This window comes from Sapajus apella, unplaced genomic scaffold (assembly GCF_009761245.1).
Source record: "Sapajus apella isolate SASKATOON/1434 unplaced genomic scaffold, GSC_monkey_1.0 scaffold136, whole genome shotgun sequence".
NCBI classification, from domain to species: domain Eukaryota; kingdom Metazoa; phylum Chordata; class Mammalia; order Primates; family Cebidae; genus Sapajus; species Sapajus apella.
The window spans coordinates 3104240-3125174 of NW_022437076.1; the positions used below are offsets into that span (position 1 = coordinate 3104240).

Sequence of the window (20935 nt, forward strand, 5' to 3'; positions counted from 1 at the left end):
CTTGTTACCCAGGCTGGAGTGCAATGGCGCCATCTCGGCTCACTGCAACCTCCGCCTCCTGGGTTCAGGCAATTCTCCTGCCTCAGCCTCCTGAGTAGCTGGGATTACAGGCACGCGCCACCATGCCCAGCTAATTTTTTGTAGTTTTAGTAGAGACGGGGTTTCACCGCATTGACCAGGATGGTCTCGATCTCTTGACCTTGTGATCCACCTGCCTCGGCCTCCCAAAGTGCTGGGATTACAGGCGTGAGCCACCGCGCCCGGCAAATTATTTTTTTTTATGTAGTCTTATGTACTAAAAAACTATACAGCTGCTCTTGTGAGGGTTGGAATAGAGTTAGACATTCTTTAATAGGTGGAAAATCCAGACTTAACTATTGATTTTACAACAGTATTATAAAACAGTATTATATACATAATTATATATAAATTATGTATATAAAATTGTTTATATACATAAACAATTACTATAAATGTACCATCTTAAGATGTATCTATTAAGTCAGATTTAAAATATTACAAATCAGAAGTTTTATAACTTTTTATTTGTAATCATACCACTTACCACAGCAACCAGTTAGAGTCCACCTTTCAACTTAGTCTTTTTATTTTTATTTTTTTCTGGTCATAGGAAACCTCATACCATTTAGTCTTTAAATGTGCATACATGTGGTTGTTTGATTAATGAAAAGTAGTTATGTCTGGTTTTGTTAACTTTTGGCTAGATTTATTTTACAAATACTTTTCTTTGTTTCTAATGAATCATTTTTTGGTAACTTTTTAAGCTGATCATCTTATTTATATAGAGAGGCTTTGTGGGGTAGTTAGTGGTCAGGGACACTGCCTCTGGGTTCAAGTCCTGGCCCTATCACTTACTAGTTAATGTGATTATGGGCAAGTTAACTTTTTGTGGTTATCTTTCTTCATCTGTTAAATGAAGACAATTAATAAATACCTACCTCATAGGGTCTGGGGGAGGATTAAATTATTATTTAGCACATGGAAGCTGCTTAAAACAGTTTTTACTGGCCAGATTCCAGAGGAGCACTCAGTGTCAGCTGTGTATCAGCACCAATAACAAGCTGTCCTCTTTTGGCCCTGTGTTTTTTTGTTTGTTTGTTTTGTTTTTTGTTCTTTGCTTTTTTGAGGTAGAGTCTCACTCATCGCCAAGGCTGGAATGCAGTGACACAATCTCAGCTCATTGCATCTCTGCCACCCAGGTTCAAGTGATTCTCTTGCCTCAGCCTCCTGAGCAGCTGGGATTACAGGTGCCTGCCACCATGCCCAGCTAAGTTTTTTGTAGTTTTAGTAGAGATGGGGTTTCACCGTGTTGGCCAGGCAGGTCTTGAACTCCTGACCTCTTGAGCCACTGCACCCGCCCTGAACTTTTTAAGTTACTTCCAGTCATCTATTATAAATAATGCTCTTCTCTTCATCTTTATACATAAAGCTTTTCATCATAAATTACTTCCTTGAATATTTTATGGAATGAAAAAACTGTTTCTACCTATGCTTTTTCTTCAGTTGTGGTAAAGCTAAGTTTTTGTTTTGTTTTGTTTTGAGACAGTCTCGCTCTTATTGCCCAGGCTGGAGTGCAAATAGTGTGATCTGGGCTTACCTTAACCTCTGCCTCCCATGTTAAAGTTTCTCCTGCCTCAGCCTCCTGAGTAGCTGGGATTACAGGCACCCACCACCATGCCCGGCTAAGTTTTTGTATTTTTAGTAGAGACTGGGTGTTGGTCAGGCTAGTCTCAAACTCCTGACCTCAGGCAATCCACCCGCCTCAGCCTCCCAAAGTCCTGGGATTACAGGCCTGAGCCACCATGCCTGGCCCTCTCAGTTATTTTTAAATGACAACTGCAATAGAATGAGTTTCCAAAATACTCGAAGGAGAACATACAGAAAGTGTTTTGTAATTTTATGACTATCTTGGGCAAAGGGCTTGATACAGTTAAGGCTCAATTTTCTTATTTGCTGGAGAGGTAGATTAAAAATATCTGTTTGGCCAGGTGCTGTGGCTCACGCCTGTAATCCTAGCACTTTGGGAGGTTGAAGCAGGAGGATCACTTGAGTCCAGGAGTTTGAGACCAGCCTGGGCAACAAAGTCCGACCCCATCTCAAATCAGTCAATCAGTCAGCACTTTGGGAGATTGAGGCAGGAAGATCACTTGAATCCAGGAGTTGGAGACCAGCCTTGGCAACAAAGACCCCGTCTCAAATAAATAAATAAATAAATAAGCTATGATATTCTGAAGTGTAAAAGTAATGCATATGTAATCAATGTAACAGAACAATGCCTGGCAGATAGATGGTAAGGGCTTAATAATCTGTTGCTAATATTACAGTTGTTAATAACAGTAAACTAAAATTATCATATTAAATGTCATATATGCAGTAGATGAATAAAACTAGTTTGTTCCTTTTAAAAACATTCAGTTGTCATCAACATTTGAACAATAATTAGTAAAAAAAATTATAGAGGGATGTATATTTAGACCAGTTCATGTCAGTATTTTTAATTACATTATTTAAATTTTTAGAGTGATTTTTCTCATTGTCATTTAGAACCAATTTTTTTTTTTTTTTTTTTTTTTTTTTTAGATGTTCTTTTGCCCAGGCTGGAGTGTAGTGGCGTGATCTCAGCTCACTGCAACCTCTGCCTTCTGGGCTTCAGCAATTCTCTTGCCTCAGCCTTCCGAGTAGCTGAGACTACAGGTGTGTGCCACCACACCTGGCTAATTTTTTGTATTTTTAGTAGAAATGGGATTTCAGCTTGTTGGCCAGGCTGATTTTGAACTCCTAACCTCGGAATGATCCACCCATCTCGGCTTCCCAAAGTGTTGGGATTACAGATGTGAGCCACCACGCCCAGCTAGAAGTAATTTTAACATGAAGAAATAAGAGGTGTAGTGGGAGGATCTGTTGAGCCCAGGAGCTCAAGGCTGCAGTGAGCTATGAAGACTGGGCAATAAAGTGAGACCCTGTCTCTAAAAGATAAATAAATAAACCACAAACAAACTGGAAAATATGTTCAACTAATAAGCAATTGAAAGATTGCCAACTTTTTTTTTTTTTTTGAGACCTTGTATGAAACAAGTTCTCCTTCTGTTGCCTTGGCTGCAGCACAGTGGCACAATCATGGCTCACTGCAGCCTTGACCTCCCCAGACTCAAGCTACCCTCCCATCTCAGCCTCTTCAGTAGCTGAGACTACAGGCATGTGCCACTATGCCCAGCTAATTTTTTATTTTTTGTAGAGATGGAATCTTGCCATATTGCCCAGGTCTCAAACTCCTGAGCTCAAGCAGTCCTCCTGCCTTTGTCTCCCAAAGTGCTAGGATTACAGGTGTGAGCCACTAAGCCTGGCCGGATTACCAACTTTAATATATAACATAAAGAATTCAAACAAATGTGAAAAGCATTAACATCTCAGAAAAATGAACATAGTCCAGGAGCAAACAATTCACAAAAAAAGGTAGTGACAGGCCAGGTGTGGTGGCTCAAGCCTGCAATCCCAGTTCTTTGGGAAGCTGAGGCAGGTGGATTGGATGAGCTCAGGAGTTCAAGACCAGCTTGGGAAACACGATGAAAGCCCGTCTTTGGTAAAATACAAAACAGTTAGCCGGGTGTGGCAGCATGCACCTGTAGTCCTAGCTACTTGGGAGGCCGAGGCAGGAGATTCACTTGAACCTGGGAGGCGGGAGTTACGGCGAGCTGAGATCACACCACTGCACTCCAGCCTGGGCAACACAGCAAGACTACATCTCCAAAAAAAAAGGTAGTAAGGGTAGTAAGACTAATCAATAGTAACAACAGTGCCTCACTACTAACAGCAGCATAAGAAATGAGCACTGAAATTACGGGTATGGGCAGGGCATGGTACTTCATGACTGTAATTCTAGGACTTGGGAGGCCAAGATGAGAGGACTGCTTGAGCTCAGGAGTTCGAGACCAGCCTGGGCAACATAGCAAGTCTCTACTTAAAAAATTAGCTAGGCTTGGTGGTGCACACCTGTAGTCCTAGCTACCCAGGAGGCTGAGGTGGATTGTTTGAGCCTGTGAGTTGGATGCTGCAGTGAGCTATGATTGAGCCACTGTATTGCAGCCTGGGCGACAGAGTGAGACCCTGTCTTAACAACAAAAAAATTGCTATGTATATATGTCAAGTCGTCAAAATATTTTACCTATTAAACAAGAATTCCCAGTGATGATAAGAGTTTGATAAAGTAGGCATTCTCATTACATTTGATAAAGTCTTATGGGAGATCAATTTAACAGGGTATTTGAAGGCTTTAAAAGTTATGCTTTTTGACCCACTAATTCTTTTTCCCCATTGCTGTCTGACCTAAGTATTGTAAAATGAGGACAGAATTTTTTTATATTCAAAGATGTTCCCTGTAGTGTTTTCTATAATAATGATTTAGCCAGCAATAAGAATTCTTTTAAAATTAATATTTCCTACGTTTTTAATGGCACAGAAAAATATTTGTGGTAAGAAGCAGACAGAGGGATGGGCACAGTGGCTCACACCTGTAATTCCAATGACTCAGAAGACCAAGACAGGAGGATCGTTTTGAGGCCAGGAGTTCTAGACCAGCCTGCGCAACATACTGAGGCCCTGTCTCTGGAAAAAAGAAAAAATTAGCTGTTTGTGGTGGTGTGCATCTGTACCCCTAGTTCCTCTGGAGGCTGAGGTGGGAGCATCACTAAAGCCCAGAATTCGAGGTTGCTGTGAGCTGTGATTACATCACTTCACTCCACCATGGGGCCGGGCATTTGGCTCATGCTTGTAATCACAGCACTTTGGGAGGCTGAGGCAAGTGGATCACAAGGTCAGGAGATCAAGATTATCTTGGCCAACATGGTGAAACCCATCTGTACTAAAAATACAAAAATTAGCCAGGCGTGGCCCGCACTTACAGTCCCAGCTACTTGGGAGGCTAATGCAGGATAATTACTTGAAACTAGGAGGTAGAGGTTACAGTGAGCTAAGATTTTGCTATTGCACTGCACTCCAGCCTGGGTGACAGAGTAAGACCCTGTCTCAAAAAAATAAAAAAGAAAGAAAAGAGAATGGAAGAATTTGAGATAAGTGTGGGCAACATACTGAGACCCCATCTCTACAAAATATCAAAAAGTTAGCCAGGCATGGTGGTGCACACCTGTGTAGTCCCAGCTACTCGACAGACTGAGACAGGAAGATCTTTTGAGCCCAGGAATCTGAGGCTACAGTGATCTCTGATCACACCACTGCATTCCAAAATTACCTTTTAAAGATGTGACTGTTCTTTTTATTTTTCTTTTCTTTTCTTTTTTTGAGACAGAATCTCGCTCTGTCACCCAGGCTGTAGTGCTATGGTGCAATCTCAGCTCATTGCATCCTCTGCCACTTGGGCTCAAGCGATTCTCCCACCTCGGCCTCCCGTCCCGATTAGCAGGGACCACAGGCACGCACCACCACTAAGTTTTGTATTTTTAGTAGAGACAGGGTTTTATCGAGTTGGCCAGACTTGTCTCCAACTCCTGACCTCAGGTGAGCCTTGGCCTCCCAAAGTGTTAAGATTACAGGCGTGAGCCACTTCACTTGGCCAAAACCTTATTTTGACATATGTTTTTGTTCATTTACTATTCATGAACAGTTTACATCTTCTGAAATTTTCCTTTGGCCCCTTAGATGTCTGAGTTCTGCTGGTCTCCTAGGATTGAGTATTCATCCGTTGTTCCTCAAATATTATACATACAAGTGCCTGCTGTAGCTCCCTGAAGCTCCTTCCCTTCCCCATCCCCTTCCCCTTCCCTTCCTTTCCCTGTCCACTTCTTCTCCCGCTCCCTCTCCCCCTCCCCTCCCCTGTCTCTTTCTTTACTTTTCTTTTTTTTTTTTTTTTGAAATGAAGTCGTCTCGCTCTTGTTCCTCAGGCTGGAGTGCAATGGTACGATCTTGGCTCACTGCAACCTTCACCTCCGGGGTTCAAGCCATTCTCCTGCGTCAGCCTCCCAAGGAGCGGGGATTATAATTTTTGCATTTTTAGTAGACATGGGGTTTCACCATGTTGGCCAGGCTGGTCTCAAACTCCTGACTTCAGGTGATCCACCCACCTGGGCCTCCCAAAGTGCTGAGATTACAGGTGTGAACCACTGCGCTTGGCCTCCTTTTCTTCCTTCCCCTTAAGTTTCCTTATTTACATGTCTTTCATGCTCTCAGACAGAGAAGGGACTGTCTCTTGTGGCTTTATATACCTAATCACTATTACAGTTAGTTATGTGATAGAAACCTTATAAATGTGGTACTAGAGATAGATTTTAATAATTGCAACATTAGTTTTCTCTGTAGAAAAAACAATTTATACATGAGATATGGTATTTCTAAGATAGTTATCCTTTGTTCCTTGTTGAGTAAATTACTCAATAAGGTGCTAGAGCGGCCTGCTGAGTACAAATGTGAAACAAGGAAGGAGTGATGGAGTTAATGTTAACCAATTTTCTTTTCACTTGACAGGTGTGGGATTATGAGACTGGAGATTTTGAACGAACTCTTAAAGGACATACAGACTCTGTACAGGACATTTCATTTGACCACAGCGGCAAGCTTCTGGCTTCCTGTTCTGCAGATATGACCATTAAACTATGGGATTTTCAGGGCTTTGAATGCATCAGAACCATGCACGGTAAGGGGTAGAGGATAGTACTTTCATAGTAATTTCTATCATGGTACTTCAGAAAGAATATTGTTGCTAACAATGTACAGGCTTCCTTTATTCACTTCTTAATTGTCTGTATTGGTGGAAAATTATATAATATAGATAGTCCAGGGATAAGCCACAGTAGTTGAGAGTTGTTTCTGTTATGAGCTTTTAAGTATGTCTTAGTACTTTACATAAAATATTTGTATGAGTATTTTTTGGTAAGAAAAACTGCCAGGTCATTTATCTGTATTTGATTTAAAAATGGTTTTTTGGCCGGTTGCAGTGGCTCATGCTTGTAATCCCAGCACTTTGGGAGGCTGAGGCAGTTGGATTACCTGATGTCAGGAGTTCCAAGACCAGCCTGGCCAACATGGTGAAACCCTGTCTCTACTAAAAATACAAAAATAACCCCATCTCTACTGAAGATACAAAAATTAGCCAGGTGTGGTGGCGCACACCTGTAATCCCAGCTACTTGGGAGGCTGAGGCAGGAAAATCACTTGAACCTGGGAGGTGGAGGTTGCAGTGAGCTGAGATTACGTCATCACACTCCAGCCTGGGCAACAGAGTGAGACTTTGACTCAAAAATGGTTTTGTTTGTTTTTAAATTTTTCTTAATTGGGAAACAAGTCCAAAGAGAGTAGGTACAGTATAGGGAAAACTGGAACCCAGATTCTCTGGCTCACTTAAATGAATGATGGTACATATCCCGTGCCCTCATTCATTGTTGTTTCCCGGGTCTTATTGTGGGAACTGTTTGCTGAGGCAGTGTGGTTTGTGGAAAGAATATATTTGCTTTGGAGTTAGATACCTGGGTTCAAATTTCTACCTGACTACTTTCTGGTATTAGCAAATTTAAACCTCTTTCATCTGCGAAACAGAGGTAATAATCCCAAAGTTACAGAGTTGTCATGAGGATAAAATGAAGTCGTATAGGTAAGTCCTCTTGGTGTAGTACCTGCCACACGGAAGATACTCATTACATGGGGATTTTTGTTGTTTCTTTAAACATGATGACATTTGAATGTTGGGATTTCGTACAAGGAACATGTACAGATTATTCGTGATGTTAACACATGAGTAAACTATGTTTTACCTGGGGGGCATAATTTGAAGCCTGTGTTTCCCCTTTGCCCCCAAATTAAATGCATTTGGGTAGTTTATAATTACAGGGATTCCATGCATGAACTCTTTTTTTTTTTTTTTTCTTTTGAGACAGAGTCTTGCTCTTCACCAGGCTGGAGTGTAGTGATGCAATCTCAGCTCACTGCAGCCTCCGCCTCCCACATTCAAGCAAGTCCTCTGCCTCAGCCTTCCAAGTAGCTGGGATTACAGGTGTGCGCCACCATGCCTGGCTAATTTTTTTTTTTTTTTTTAGTAGAGATGAGTAGAGATGATGTCCATGTTGTTGGCCAGGACGATCTCAAACTCCTGACCTCGTGATCCACCCACCTCGGCCTCCCAAAGTGCTGGGATTACAGGCGTGAACCACCTCACTCAGCCCACCACCATTTTAAACAGAGAACCAATTCCCCATTTTTCTTATCCATTCTCTTTAGCTTTGTTGGTCTTACTATATATATAAATATATATACTTATATATATATTAGATATATATTCTATATTTGATGAATATAGATATACATTATATATATATTAGAATATATATATTAGAATATCAACCTAGAGGCTAGGCGCAGTGACTCATGCCATAATCTCAGCACTTTGAGAGGCTAAGGCAGGAGGGATTGCTTGAGGACAGGAGTTCGAGTCCACCGTGGGCAAAATGTGGAGACCTTGTCTCTATAAAAAACTAAAAAGTTAGCCCGGTGTGGTGGTGTACACCTGGGTGTTTCCAGCTCCCCAACAGGCTGAGGCGAGAAGAGCTTTTGAGCCCAGGAATTCAAGGCTACAGTGAGCTATGATTGTGCCACTGTACTCCAGCCTGGGTGACAGAGCAAGTCTTTGACACACACACACACGCACACAAAATGAAATTTTTTGCTTTCCTAGTGTTCATATGTAAACATTCAGACTCACTGAGGTAAATATATGAATATATTCAAATGTTGATAAGGAAAGTTAATTCTTATTAATATCTTATTATAGTCAAAAAGTTGACTATTTCCTTATGGATTGTTTTTATTGATTTTTTAACTTTATTGTGTAAATCCAGGTTTCTTGTCAAACTTGTATAAAACCCAGAGTATTTAGAAGTTGCTTTGACATAGAGAAAGCCCATGGTAAAATCTCATGGTGAATTGATGTTTAAATTGCTCTTGGTGGTGTACTACTTAATAATATATTGTTGTGTTGTGTGTTTTAGGCCATGACCACAATGTTTCTTCAGTAGCCATCATGCCCAATGGAGATCATATAGTGTCTGCCTCAAGGGATAAAACTATAAAAATGTGGGAAGTGCAAACTGGGTAAGTAAGTTCAATTGAAAAGGCATCAGCAGCTGAGGTGGGTGGATCAGCAGAGGTCAGGAGTTCAAGACCAGCCTGGCCAATGTGGCAAAACCCAGTCTCTACTAAAAATACAAAAATTAGCCGGGCATGGTGGCGGGCACCTATAATCCCCACTATTTGGGAGGTTGAGGCAGAAGAATTGCTTGAAATGGGAAGTGGAGGTTGCGTCGAGCGGAGATCCTGCCACTGCACTCCAGCCTGGGTGAGACTCTGTCTCAAAGAAAAAGAAAAGACATCAATTTAAAGACATATTTCTTAAAAAAAAAAAAAAATTGTGTTTTGGGTGTTTCAGTCATTTCAATTTTAACCCAGGGTGATCATTATGACAGTTATATTAAATATACCTTAAAACTAAATTTGATCTCTACATGTCTCCCATAAAGAAACACAGAGACTTTGTAAGGAGAGACTCTATGTCCTTGAGGGACATTTCTATGTAATGGCTATTTCCTCTGTGGTCTTTTAGTTGATCTCTCTGTGAGTTTAAATTAAAATGTAAATAACCATTGTGCTGGTATACCTCTGTTAGGCCGAATATCGTTGTGTGTAGAATTACACTTGATTTTTGTAATACAGACTTACTAGTTTTACTCAGATTAGTAGAGCATAGCTTTTTTTCCCAGTGTGGCTAGAAGTATTTTTAAGTATTTGTTTAGTTTTGAAAGATCTTAGCCATATTTTACGTTCTAGATGTTGATTTTGTTAGCTCCTTAGTGATACGCCTATTAGCTTATTGTTCCCATTTGAATTAACCGGGATTGTACATTTATTCTGTCGATCTGCATCTCTAACTTGATACCATTCTCTTCATCCCAGTACATAGCTATTTTTGTATCGCTTCTGGGAAGTATCCTGATGATTGTCATTCACAATGTAAATTATTATTTATATTGACAGCTACTGTGTGAAGACATTCACAGGACACAGAGAGTGGGTACGTATGGTACGACCAAATCAAGATGGCACTCTGATAGCCAGCTGTTCCAATGACCAGACTGTCCGTGTATGGGTCGTAGCAACAAAGGAATGCAAGGCTGAGCTCCGAGAACATGAGCATGTGGTAGAATGCATTTCCTGGGCTCCAGAAAGCTCATACTCTTCGATCTCTGAAGCAACAGGATCTGAGGTATGGTATATTTAAACATGTCTTTGTGATTTTATTGTTGATATGGTAAAACCTTAGATAACTTTTCTGATTCCCAGTTTCAGGGCTGTTGATGCATTTAAAAATCTGCATCCCAAAATTCTGATTCTTTAAATTCTCTACTCAAAGCTTGCAAATGTGTTTACTTATTTAGCCAGTGATTATTATTGCTGTCAGCCTAACCTTGATTTCATATATGATGGACATTCTCCTAAAGAATAAAAATTTATCAGAAAAACCATTGTTATGAGAGCATCTCAATGTAAAACCAGACTTGAGGAAGAGGTTAAAGTTATCTGTTGGAAGAATAGCCTTCATTAATGAACATAATCATTTTATTTATAAATTTATGGTAAAATGTAGTTCAGTATTTATTTTTTTAAAATTAATCCCAGATGTGATCGTATAAACGTTTATTTAAATGAAGACTGTTTCATATGGAGGCCTCTGTTCTTGATCATTTAAAAGTACTAGCTAAGTCTGGAGTTTTAACACATTTCTTTGTGATTCTTAGTTTGTGCTCTTTATGATTTTGGTCTTCATGATAAATACCTTAAACATAAATTACCTACAAGGTGCAATGGCACATGCCCATAGTCCCAGCTACTTAGGAGGCTCAGGCAAGAGGATCACTTATGCCCAGAAGTTCAGGTTCAGCCTGGGCAAACATAGCAAGACCCCTGTCTCTAATAAATTAATGAAAATTGTCTAAAAGGTGTTTGTCTGTCTGTTTTTGAGATAGCGTCTCACTCTGTTGACCAGGTTGGAAATACAATGGCGTGATCTTGGCTCACTGCAACCTCCACTTCCTGGGCTCAAGTGATTTTCCTGCCTCAGCTTCTTGAGTAAGCTGGGACCACATGCATGTGCCACCATGCCAGCTAATTTTTATATTGTTAGAAACAAGATTTTGCCATATTGGCCAGGGTGGTCTCTTGTGAGTTCTCTTTACTTTGGTTGGCCCATTGCATTTTCAGATTCTGTTTACTACCCTTTGGTGGTGGTTACATGCTGTGTGTCACAAATTTGATTCTGACGAGGTGCGATGGCTCACGCCGGTAATCCCAGCACTTTGTGAAGTCAAGGCAGGAGGATCACTTGAGCCCAGGAGTTTGAGCAACATAGCGAGACCCCTGTCTCTACAGAAAATGTTTTTTTAAAAAACTCACCACTATACTAATGAGGAAAAAAATTTTCAAAAATTTAGCCAGATGTGGTACACTCCTGTAGTCCCAGCCACTTGGGAGACTGAGGCAGGAAAATGGCTTGATCCCAGGAGTTCAAAGCTGCAGTGAGCTATGATTGTGCCACTGCACTCCAGCCTGAGTGACAGAATGAGACCCTGTCTTGAAGTAAGTAAATATTCCCTAATTCAGATCAATAAATAAGTAAATTTGATTCTGGTTGCATTTATAAAAGCTAAATTAAATAGTGACTACAGAAATCTTGAAAAGTAAATTATGAAATACCAATTTACTTGCTTCTGTTGGTATTATGAAAACTAAGTCCTAGCCTAAATACAGATTTTCTGTTTGTATATTATCTGAGCCTTTTCTATATAGCCTAAATACAGTGTGAAAGGCTTGTGTATTTCAGCAGATAAAAACAAATTGGGCCGGGTGTGGTGGCTCACACCTCTAATCCGAGCACTTTGGGAGGCCCAGTAGAGTAGATTACCTGAGATCAGGAGTTTGAGACCAGCCTGGCCAACATGGCGAAACCACATGTCTACTAAAAATACAAAATTTAGCCGGTTGTGGCGGCGTACGCCTGTAATCACAGGTACTTGGGAGGCTGAGGCAGGAGATTCACTTGAACCCAGGAGGGGGAGGTTGCAGTGAGCCAAGATTGCACCATTACGTTCCAGCTTGGGCGACAGAGTGAGACTCCATCTGAAACAAAACAACCAACCAACCAACTTGCAACAAAATTTGAAATATAGATCATTATCTTAGAAGCCATTAAAGTCCTTACCTAACTTCTTGTATAGGAAACTTAATTTTTATTGTTTTCTGTAGACTAAAAAAAGCGGTAAACCTGGGCCATTCTTGCTGTCTGGATCCAGAGACAAGACTATTAAGATGTGGGATGTCAGTACTGGCATGTGCCTTATGACCCTCGTAAGTTTGCGTCAGCTTACCATTTCTTTTGCATCTTCACTGTTTCTACCTTTTGGATTAATGCTTTGTGATATCTTATTCAATAATTTGAATTATTCTGGTCTTTAAAATAACTTCTCTGTAAAGATAGTTTTCTTTTAATTTTGTGGTTGTTAGAGTGATGTAAAGTTGCTTCTCTAGAATGTATGTTCTAGAAAGAATCTGTAGAGCCCGTGTTTGAGGGGGAGATGCTGCTAGCTCACTTTATCTGTAAAAATTGATATCTAGCATGGAGAAGCAGCAGCATTCTTAGAGTTCTGTTTGCTGTTGAAGTTATCGTTTCTCTGTTTCACTTAATTTGTATGACTCCTTTTAACCGTTACACCTCCTTGCTCACGTGATCTAGTTTATTTGGCTTATTTAAGAGCAACCGTATTTCCATATAAAGATACGTCAATACTGGTAAAGGATTGTGGACATTCCTGTGTGCCTAAAGGAGTTACAAGGAGATCTGTGGCTGTTCATTCAGTAGTAGTTTGTATAACTTGGCATCCACATTTGTTTAGAGATTGTTTTAGGTGCTGACCATACCTTGAAATGATTGTCTCTCTGTAGGATATGACAGACACATATGGAAGTATCTTCAAGAATTGATTAGAAAGTGAAACTCCTCTGGTAGTATTCTGAGCTGAGTTCAGCTTTACTGTGTTGCTATTAAGAAAAGATGATATATAATTAAAGCAGGGCGGACGCAGTGGCTGACGCCTGTAATCCCAGCACTTTGGGAGGCTGAGGTGGGTGGATCAACTGAGGTCAGGAGTTTAGGACCAGCCTGGGCCAACATAGTGAAACCCCGTGTCTGCTAAAATTATAAAAATTAGCTGGGCATGGTGGTGCACGTCTATAATCCCAAGTGCTCAGGAGGCTGAAGCTCGAGAATCACTTGCACCTGAGAGAGGGAGGTTGCAGTGAGCCAAGATCGCAGCATGGCACTCCAGCCTGGGCCATAAAGACTCGGTTGGGGTGTGGGGGAAGCATACTCTTGGCCAGGCACCCTGGCTCACACCTGTAATCCCAGGACTTTGGGAGGCCAAGGCAATAGGACCCCAGGAGTTTGAGACCAGCCTGGGCAACATAACAAGGCCCTGTCTCTACCAAAATAAAAATTTGAAAATTAGTTGTGTGTTAATGGTACGTGCCTGTAGTCCTAGCTGTTTGGGAGGCTAAGGCAAAAGGATTGCTTGAACCCAGAAATTTGAGGCTTCAGTGAGCTGTGATGATGTTATTATTCACTCCAGCCTGGGCAACAGAGGGAGATGCTATCTCTTTAAAACCAAAATTTTCTGCAGTGCTTTGCTGTGTGTGCACTATCCAGCATGGTAGCACTAGCCACATGCAGCTGTTACATCTCGAAATGTGGCTAGTGAGACCGAAAAGCTGAATTGTTGGTTGTATATAATCTTAAATATTATATATTTAAGTTGGCATACATGAATAGTAGCTACCATGTTCAACTGTGCAGTTCTAAGCTTTTTTCTTAAATTAGTATGTAGATGAATGTGATATTTTTTATTAAAATATCATACCCCTTAAGGTAGCTTTGTAGCAAACCTTTAATTTAGAAAGTATGTGATCCTCGCTCATGTTGTTAAACACTCTTCTACATTGATCTGCAGACAGTGCTTTGTGAACATCTTTGTTAACTAAATCTCTGGCCACGTCTTTAAGGATAAATTGCAGCCGGGCGTGGTGGCTCATGCCTGTAATCCTAGCACTTTGGGAGGCTGAGGTGGGTGGATCACCTGAGGTCAGGAGTTCAAAACCAGTCTGGCCATCATGGTGAAACCCCATCTTTAATCTTTAAAAAAAAAAAAAAAAAAGGATAAATTACAAGAACGGAACTGCTTCGATGGGAAATATGGATGGATGGGTGGGTGGGTGGATAGATGGATATGTAGTGAGTGGCTATATATCCTACACCTAGTTACCATTTACTAGTTTTCCTTCATGTGTGTGTGTTATATTTTGGTGAATCATTTCAGAGTTCCTTGGAGACATCATAACACTTTACCCCCAAGTATTTTGGCATGAACCACCTAAGAACAAGGGTATATAAATAAATAACCACAATAAAATTAATCACACTCAAGAAATTTACCACTGATACACTACATATTCTGATTTGTTCTGTTGTTCCCATAATATAATGCCCCCTGTAACTTCTTTTTAACCCTCGTCCAGAACCAGAATCTACATGATATTCGCTGGTCATGTCTTCTGAGGTTCCAGTTTCCTTTAATCTAGAATTCCCTAGACTTTTATTTTCTTTTTGTCTTTTGATGTTTTTGGTATGTATACTTTTATTGTACTATTAAATAGATGCTGTTTAAACATTTTTATCCTTTTACTGAGTCAAATAACTTTTTTGTTTTTAAGGTGGGTCATGATAACTGGGTACGTGGAGTTCTGTTCCATTCTGGGGGGAAGTTTATTTTGAGTTGTGCTGATGACAAGACCCTACGCGTATGGGATTACAAGAACAAGCGATGCATGAAGACCCTCAATGCGCATGAACACTTTGTTACCTCCTTGGGTACGTACGCCTCGTGAGGTCTCTGAACATTAGATTTTGGAGTGCCAGACATAACAAAGTTTTACATAATCATGTGGACTTTGCCAGGTAAGAAATGACCGTGTGCTTTCAGGGCAGAATAGAGATGGCAAATTAAAACTCTCTGGATTCCTCGAATTTGTTTTAAACTCTCCTTTCCTTAACTCTTTCCATTGTTAGCTTTATAATAAAAACATTACTTTCTCCACTGCACAACCTTGTTTTGGAAACTAGAATTTGTGAAGAGGATACTTACCACTCTGATGGGTAATTTTTCTCCCCTATTAGTTTGTTTCTCAAACAAAATCTTCCTCAGTCTTTCCCTCTGGCAGGTGTATATTATCATGTACTAGAAACTCAGACAATTGTATTTAATTTTAGTAAGCATCCTCACTATCATCTGGACTTGATGTAGAATTTAAGGTAGTGAATACAGTCAAGAATAATAAACACACTGAAGTATAATGGACCAAAGCCGTGGTAAGATCAGCCGACGCCTCCCGCACAGGATTGTTTCAAGGATTAGGCATGAATATAGAGCATTTCTGTTGTGCCTGGAACGTAGTAAATGCATATGGTGAGACTATTGTTAGATTTGAGGCCTGCTGTCCTTTTCGTCTGAGCTACTCAGGAGGCTGAGGCTGGAGGATTGCTTGAGTCCAGGAATTCTGGGTTACAGTGTGCTGTGCTGAGTAGATGTCTGCACTAAGTTCAGCATCAGTATGGTGACCTCCTGGGAACAGGAGGCTAAGGAGGGGTGAACTGGCTCAGGTCAGAAACAAGAGCAGGTCAAAACTCCTCTGCTCATCAGTAATGGGATTGCACCTGTGAACAGCCACAGCACTCCAGCCTGGGCCACATAGTGAGACCCTGCCTCTAAAAAAAAAAAATTGAGCCCCATTTTGGATGGGCCAAACAGGTATAGGCATTTTTGTTGAGATGTTAATACAGGATTTGATCGTTGAGTGTCAAATTTCCTAACCAAATTGGCAAACTAGATACCTTCTTGGGGTGTAGGTATGTTAGAGAAACATGAAAAGTCTTGGCATTTGGACTTTCTTATTTTATGGGTTATTAAAAATTTTATCTGGTTCAGTGTGATGGAGGGTGGGAGCTGGGCAGGGTCTTGCCCTGTCAGCCAGGCTGGAGTGCAGTGGTGCACCATGGCTCACTGCTGCTTCGACCTCAGCCAGGCTGGTGTGCAGTGGTGCACTATGACTCACTGCTGCTTCGACTTCAGCCAGCCTGGAGTGCAGTGGTGCACCATGGCTCACTGCTGCTTCAACTTCCAGCTCAAACCGTTCTCCTGCCTCAGTCTCCCAAGTATCTGGGACTATAGGCACAGACTACCATGCCCAGCTAATTTTTTTTTTTTTTTAATTTTGTATTTTGTAGAGAGAGGGGGTCTCACTATTTTGTCGCCCAGGCTTACGTGTGATTTTTAAATAAGCCGTCTCTTTTTCTTTCAGATTTCCACAAGACGGCACCCTATGTGGTCACTGGCAGCGTAGATCAAACAGTAAAAGTGTGGGAGTGCCGTTGATTGCGTCTCCTTTGGCCCCTCCTCCCTCTTTTCCTCTGGATGCACTCTGATGATACCATGGTTACCCCATTGAGCTCTGTTTAAATAAATATTGTCCTTTCATGTAAATTATTCTGGATGTAGATTGAGCTTATTAAATGTTACACACAAAGTATTCATGCATGGTGAATCCAAACTGTATACTGTAAATTTACATACGTTGTCTAGAAGTACCATAGGGGTTTAAAAACCTGGGCTGGCATTGCTCACACCAGGCCTAAGAAGGCAGAAGTTGAATAAATTGAACTAGGGCACTAAACTGAATAGTTGACAGTGTCATTTTATGTTGGATTATTAATTCCTGTTTTTCTTTCTGCTATCTGTTGGTGCCTGACTTGATGGCCTCATTTGGGGAAAAGTGGTGGTTTTTAGGGCTTTTTCTGAAATGTGTATCTATGTAACATCACTTAAGTGTGCTTAATAAATCTTCTTTAAGGATGTTAGATAATAAGGCTACAATTGAAAATCTTCTGAAGCATTCATGTAATTAATGGGGATTACACATTGGAATTTTTGTCATGACACATTTGCCAAATCAATAGGCTAATTTGTTTTGGCAGCCTATCAAGCAAAGGCTAGTGGTATATTTATGTAAGAAAATGACTGTAAATCACAAGAAAAGTTCAGCAGCTAATAGCAACTCATTTATTTCATTTTGGTCTTAATGCTTTGTAAACCGGGTAAAAAATACTATCATACTCTAAGCTTCTATTTTCCACACTAGACATACTTCTAGTTGTATTCTCCATACTATTAGACTGTGTAGTGATGTGACTTCCAAATAGAATTTAATCTTCCCATTGAGTGTGTCATGGTACAAATCACTGTTTGTTTTTGGTGTTTTTTAGGGATGTGCAATGTGCATTGCATAATGACAGAGAAATATTGAGAAGGTTCTGTGTGCCCGTCTGAAAGGAGTGGGGAGGAATACAGCAGTTTGTTTTTTCAACATGAATCTGATATTGATTTAAACTGTTTCACTTACAAGTTTTAAAAAAATGACAGGGTTTAATGGAGCGTGCATAAAAAATGTACTGTTTTCACCTTTTGTTTATATGTAAATGTTTATGGTCTATGGGCCTATCTGTAAGTGGATAAGTAATCTACATGTGTAAATCACACACATCAGCCTCCACGTCCTTAGTCCTCGGTTTTTGAAGAAGTGCTAAAACGGACAAGTAGAATAAATCTTGCTGTGAAATGCCATGCTTTAGAACAAACCCTTTTGATCCTAATGCTTCTGAAAACTAGATCTGACTCTGGGGATTTTTTTCCAGCTGAAGGAAAATCACTTCCGTTATTTCCCCTTCTAATTTAGCCACTCGACATTTTACACATCCCAGATATATTGTACATTTTAACCCAAAGTTACAAGTAGGTTTAAGAGAATTTTTACCCATGACTTTTGGGGCACTATTCCACTGTCAATTATTAATAAGGAATTCCATTGCTTAGCTAACCAACAGGTTTTCTTCTTTTTCCCCAAGAAGGTTATTTGAAAAGTTAACAGAACAATAACAGTGACAGTTTAACAGAGATAAAATTCTGAATTGCATTTTATTCATTTGTGTACTATGTGATTTTTAACATGTCCCCTTTAGTATTTAATGGAAATTTTGTTCAGCGAGAGAGAAAGGGTGAGAGTTAGTGTCCTGTAGATACGCACAGAGACTAGGCCGCGTAGTAACCAGAAGCAGCTTTATGTCTAGCTTGTGTCTTTTCGTTTGTTTGCTTGTTTTTAGATTCCTGAGAGATGTCTCTGGAAGGGAAAGTTTTGAGAACTAATGGCTATTTTTGAGGACAAAAATTACATCTTCAGCTAATTCCTTAAATACATACAGTAGGTTAATTTTCAGGACAATATTGCCTCACAACCCTGCTTACATTAAGTCTTTTTCCCCTTAGCTCTTCTGACTGGATTTTTCTACAAAAACTATGGAAAATGTCTTTGTTCTTGTTTGCTGCTATTTTCTGTCCTATTTTGAGAAATATAAATACATAGAAATGGTGCATCTTAACATTTGTTTGTACATGTATAAATGTCTTGTATTTTAATTCATTTTTAGCATGAATTGTTTAAGGGTAAGCCACAACATCTAGAAATCACTCATAGATACTGAACCATAAAGGAAAAATGGTACCGATGTAGGAGGAAGCAAGCGTTTCTTCCCCTGCAGCACACAGTGACTTGCGTTGGCAGAGGAGGAGGAAACGATTAAACAAAGTTATCCTTACTTGGGAGATTGCCACAGCCTGCTGCTGAGTTGAGTTACCAGACATCCTCCATGTGAGAAGCAGCGAACATTGAATCTCAGGGATGGCCCACAACTGGGTCCACATGTCACGAGCCCTGTTTAATACCGAAGGGGTGGGGGAGAGCAATCCGTCTACAACCTGGAATCAGATTTGCAAAGGTTTCCTGCACTGCTGTCTGGCACTGTCCTGTTGATGCCCTTTCTGACTGTGTTCTGTTTTCTCTGTCTGCTGTCTAACCCTGTGCCTTGCCTGGGATAAGGACAATGATGAGGTTACTGGTTTGGATTGTAAGTAGAGGACTTTTATTATTTGGTTTAGAGGTTCACTGCTGCTTTGTCACTTTCTCAATCAAATTGGCCACTTATTTAAGAAATAAAAAGCTGGTAGAATTGCATCCTCAGATGATTGACTGTGTGTGTGTGTGAAAACAGACATTCCAGTGCCACCCAAATACAACGTGCCCAAGAAACCTTGGCTGTGCTATTAAGAGTGCCAGCCAGGGAAGCTGGTTTAGACATCGTGCGGGGACGAGTTGCCTGTTGACGCGGCATCTTGCACTTTAGGAGACTAAGACCGTCCTGGTTCGTCTATGTGTGGTGTGACCAATGGTGTGCCCAGAGCACTCCTCAGAATCACTCGTGTTAGCCAGTCGTCCCAGGCTGGGGAGCACTCGCTGTAGTCTTTGGAAGCTTTGGCTTTAGATTTACCAAGCCCCACCTCCCCACCGCCAGTGCCCTGCTCTCCCGTTTGCCTCTTTCTGTTTCTGTGTGAACTTCCCCGTGATACCACTCGTTAGATTTTCTTTAAACTTATTTAAAGAAAAACTATTTAAAAGTAAAGGATATTTTGTTCACATTGGTGGCTTGATAATCCTTAAGCAACTGAAGTTAAAATTGTTGAAGGAAAAGGCACTTAAAATGGTTACTCTTTCTTGTCCAGCTGTATATAAGTCCAATGTGTTCATTAATCTAGATGACTCAAAGAAGAATCTCCTGGTAGAGAAGCAACATGTACAGAACTGGTGGAAAAAGGTTTTGGATTTTTTTTTCCAGTGGAGTGGGGGGGAGGGCAAGCTGGATTTACAGGTCATGGCTGGACTGAATGGGCCTTTTTATCTTCCCGCTGTATCATGGAAGTAGCTGCTTTCTTGTCCAGCCCGTCCTTCAGGCATCCCTAAAGCTCATTCTGAAGACGCTAGAGACAAACACAAACTCTTGGAGTTCAAGCTGATCCCGACACTGACACGAAGGCAAGCCTTGATTTCGTATGAACGTTGCAGAGGTGGTAATTGAGAAAACAGTTCCCCAGATTGTAAGAGTTCACTGAAGATATTGACACAATTTTAAAAAAATCAGTAAAGGAATGTATATAATATTGCTCTTGTGTTTTACAGTAAGATTTGTTGCTCTCAGACTGTGTAAAACAAAATTTATTCATGTTTTCTGCATATTAAAAAATCTTATTGTACCAATTGGTAAACTATTAAATGCCTATAAAACTAGATGTGATTTTTTTTTTTTTTTTTTTTTTTTGGATGTTCCTTTGCACAGGTGAAATCCTGATAGAAAATAGGGCTGTGTAGCGCCTGTCAGAGTGTGGCACGAACTGGTGTCAGGGTGGCAGGGCCTGATGGGCTGCACCCGAAGTGGCTTTGCTGTCCTCTTCCCCCAGGTGGAGGAGGAGTGCCTCAGTGTGGGCCCATGCTACGGTGGGCATCTGCGGCGCAGGCCAGCTCTCCTCCACCAACCAGCAGCCCCAATTCTGCCAGAGAGCCAAAGCCAGGATGGCCGCTTCCAGGCCAAAGACGACTGTTGGGGTCAGAGTCTACAGATAAGGGGCCCTCCCCGTCTGCTCTGTTAGTGAGTGAGCCTCTTACCCTGCTTAGTGGTCTTGGATTCATGAAGATTCCTTAATATTGTTACCAGATTTGGTTGAAACGTACCAAAATAAGCACCAGAACAAAAGTGTTCATTTTTATCTTAGAAACGCCAGCGCTCTGCCCTTCCTACATGGCCGTGTCTTGTTTGTAGTGTATTCAGGGCCCACCTCCCCCTGCCCCGAGATTCCCAGCCTGCCTTTGTGTATAAAGG

The 20935-nt window shown here is 40.8% G+C and overlaps 1 protein-coding gene across 3 annotated transcripts in view; it reads left to right on the top strand.

Moving 5' to 3' along the window:
• The window catches only part of PAFAH1B1 (platelet activating factor acetylhydrolase 1b regulatory subunit 1), a 102695-nt gene extending 82347 nt beyond the window's left edge, over positions 1-20348 (top strand). For 2 of the 3 annotated variants that reach the window (XM_032263390.1, XM_032263391.1), the window contains exons 6-11: positions 6496-6664; positions 9009-9111; positions 10051-10279; positions 12316-12417; positions 14833-14989; positions 16477-20346. In XM_032263390.1, the coding sequence (XP_032119281.1) occupies positions 6496-6664; positions 9009-9111; positions 10051-10279; positions 12316-12417; positions 14833-14989; positions 16477-16550 (834 nt within the window). In that variant the 3' untranslated portion in view covers positions 16551-20346. Of the gene's footprint in view, positions 1-6495; positions 6665-9008; positions 9112-10050; positions 10280-12315; positions 12418-14832; positions 14990-16476 lie in introns of all 3 variants that reach the window. The other variant, XM_032263389.1, reaches the window with a different exon arrangement.
• Positions 20349-20935: the final 587 nt, after the last annotated feature.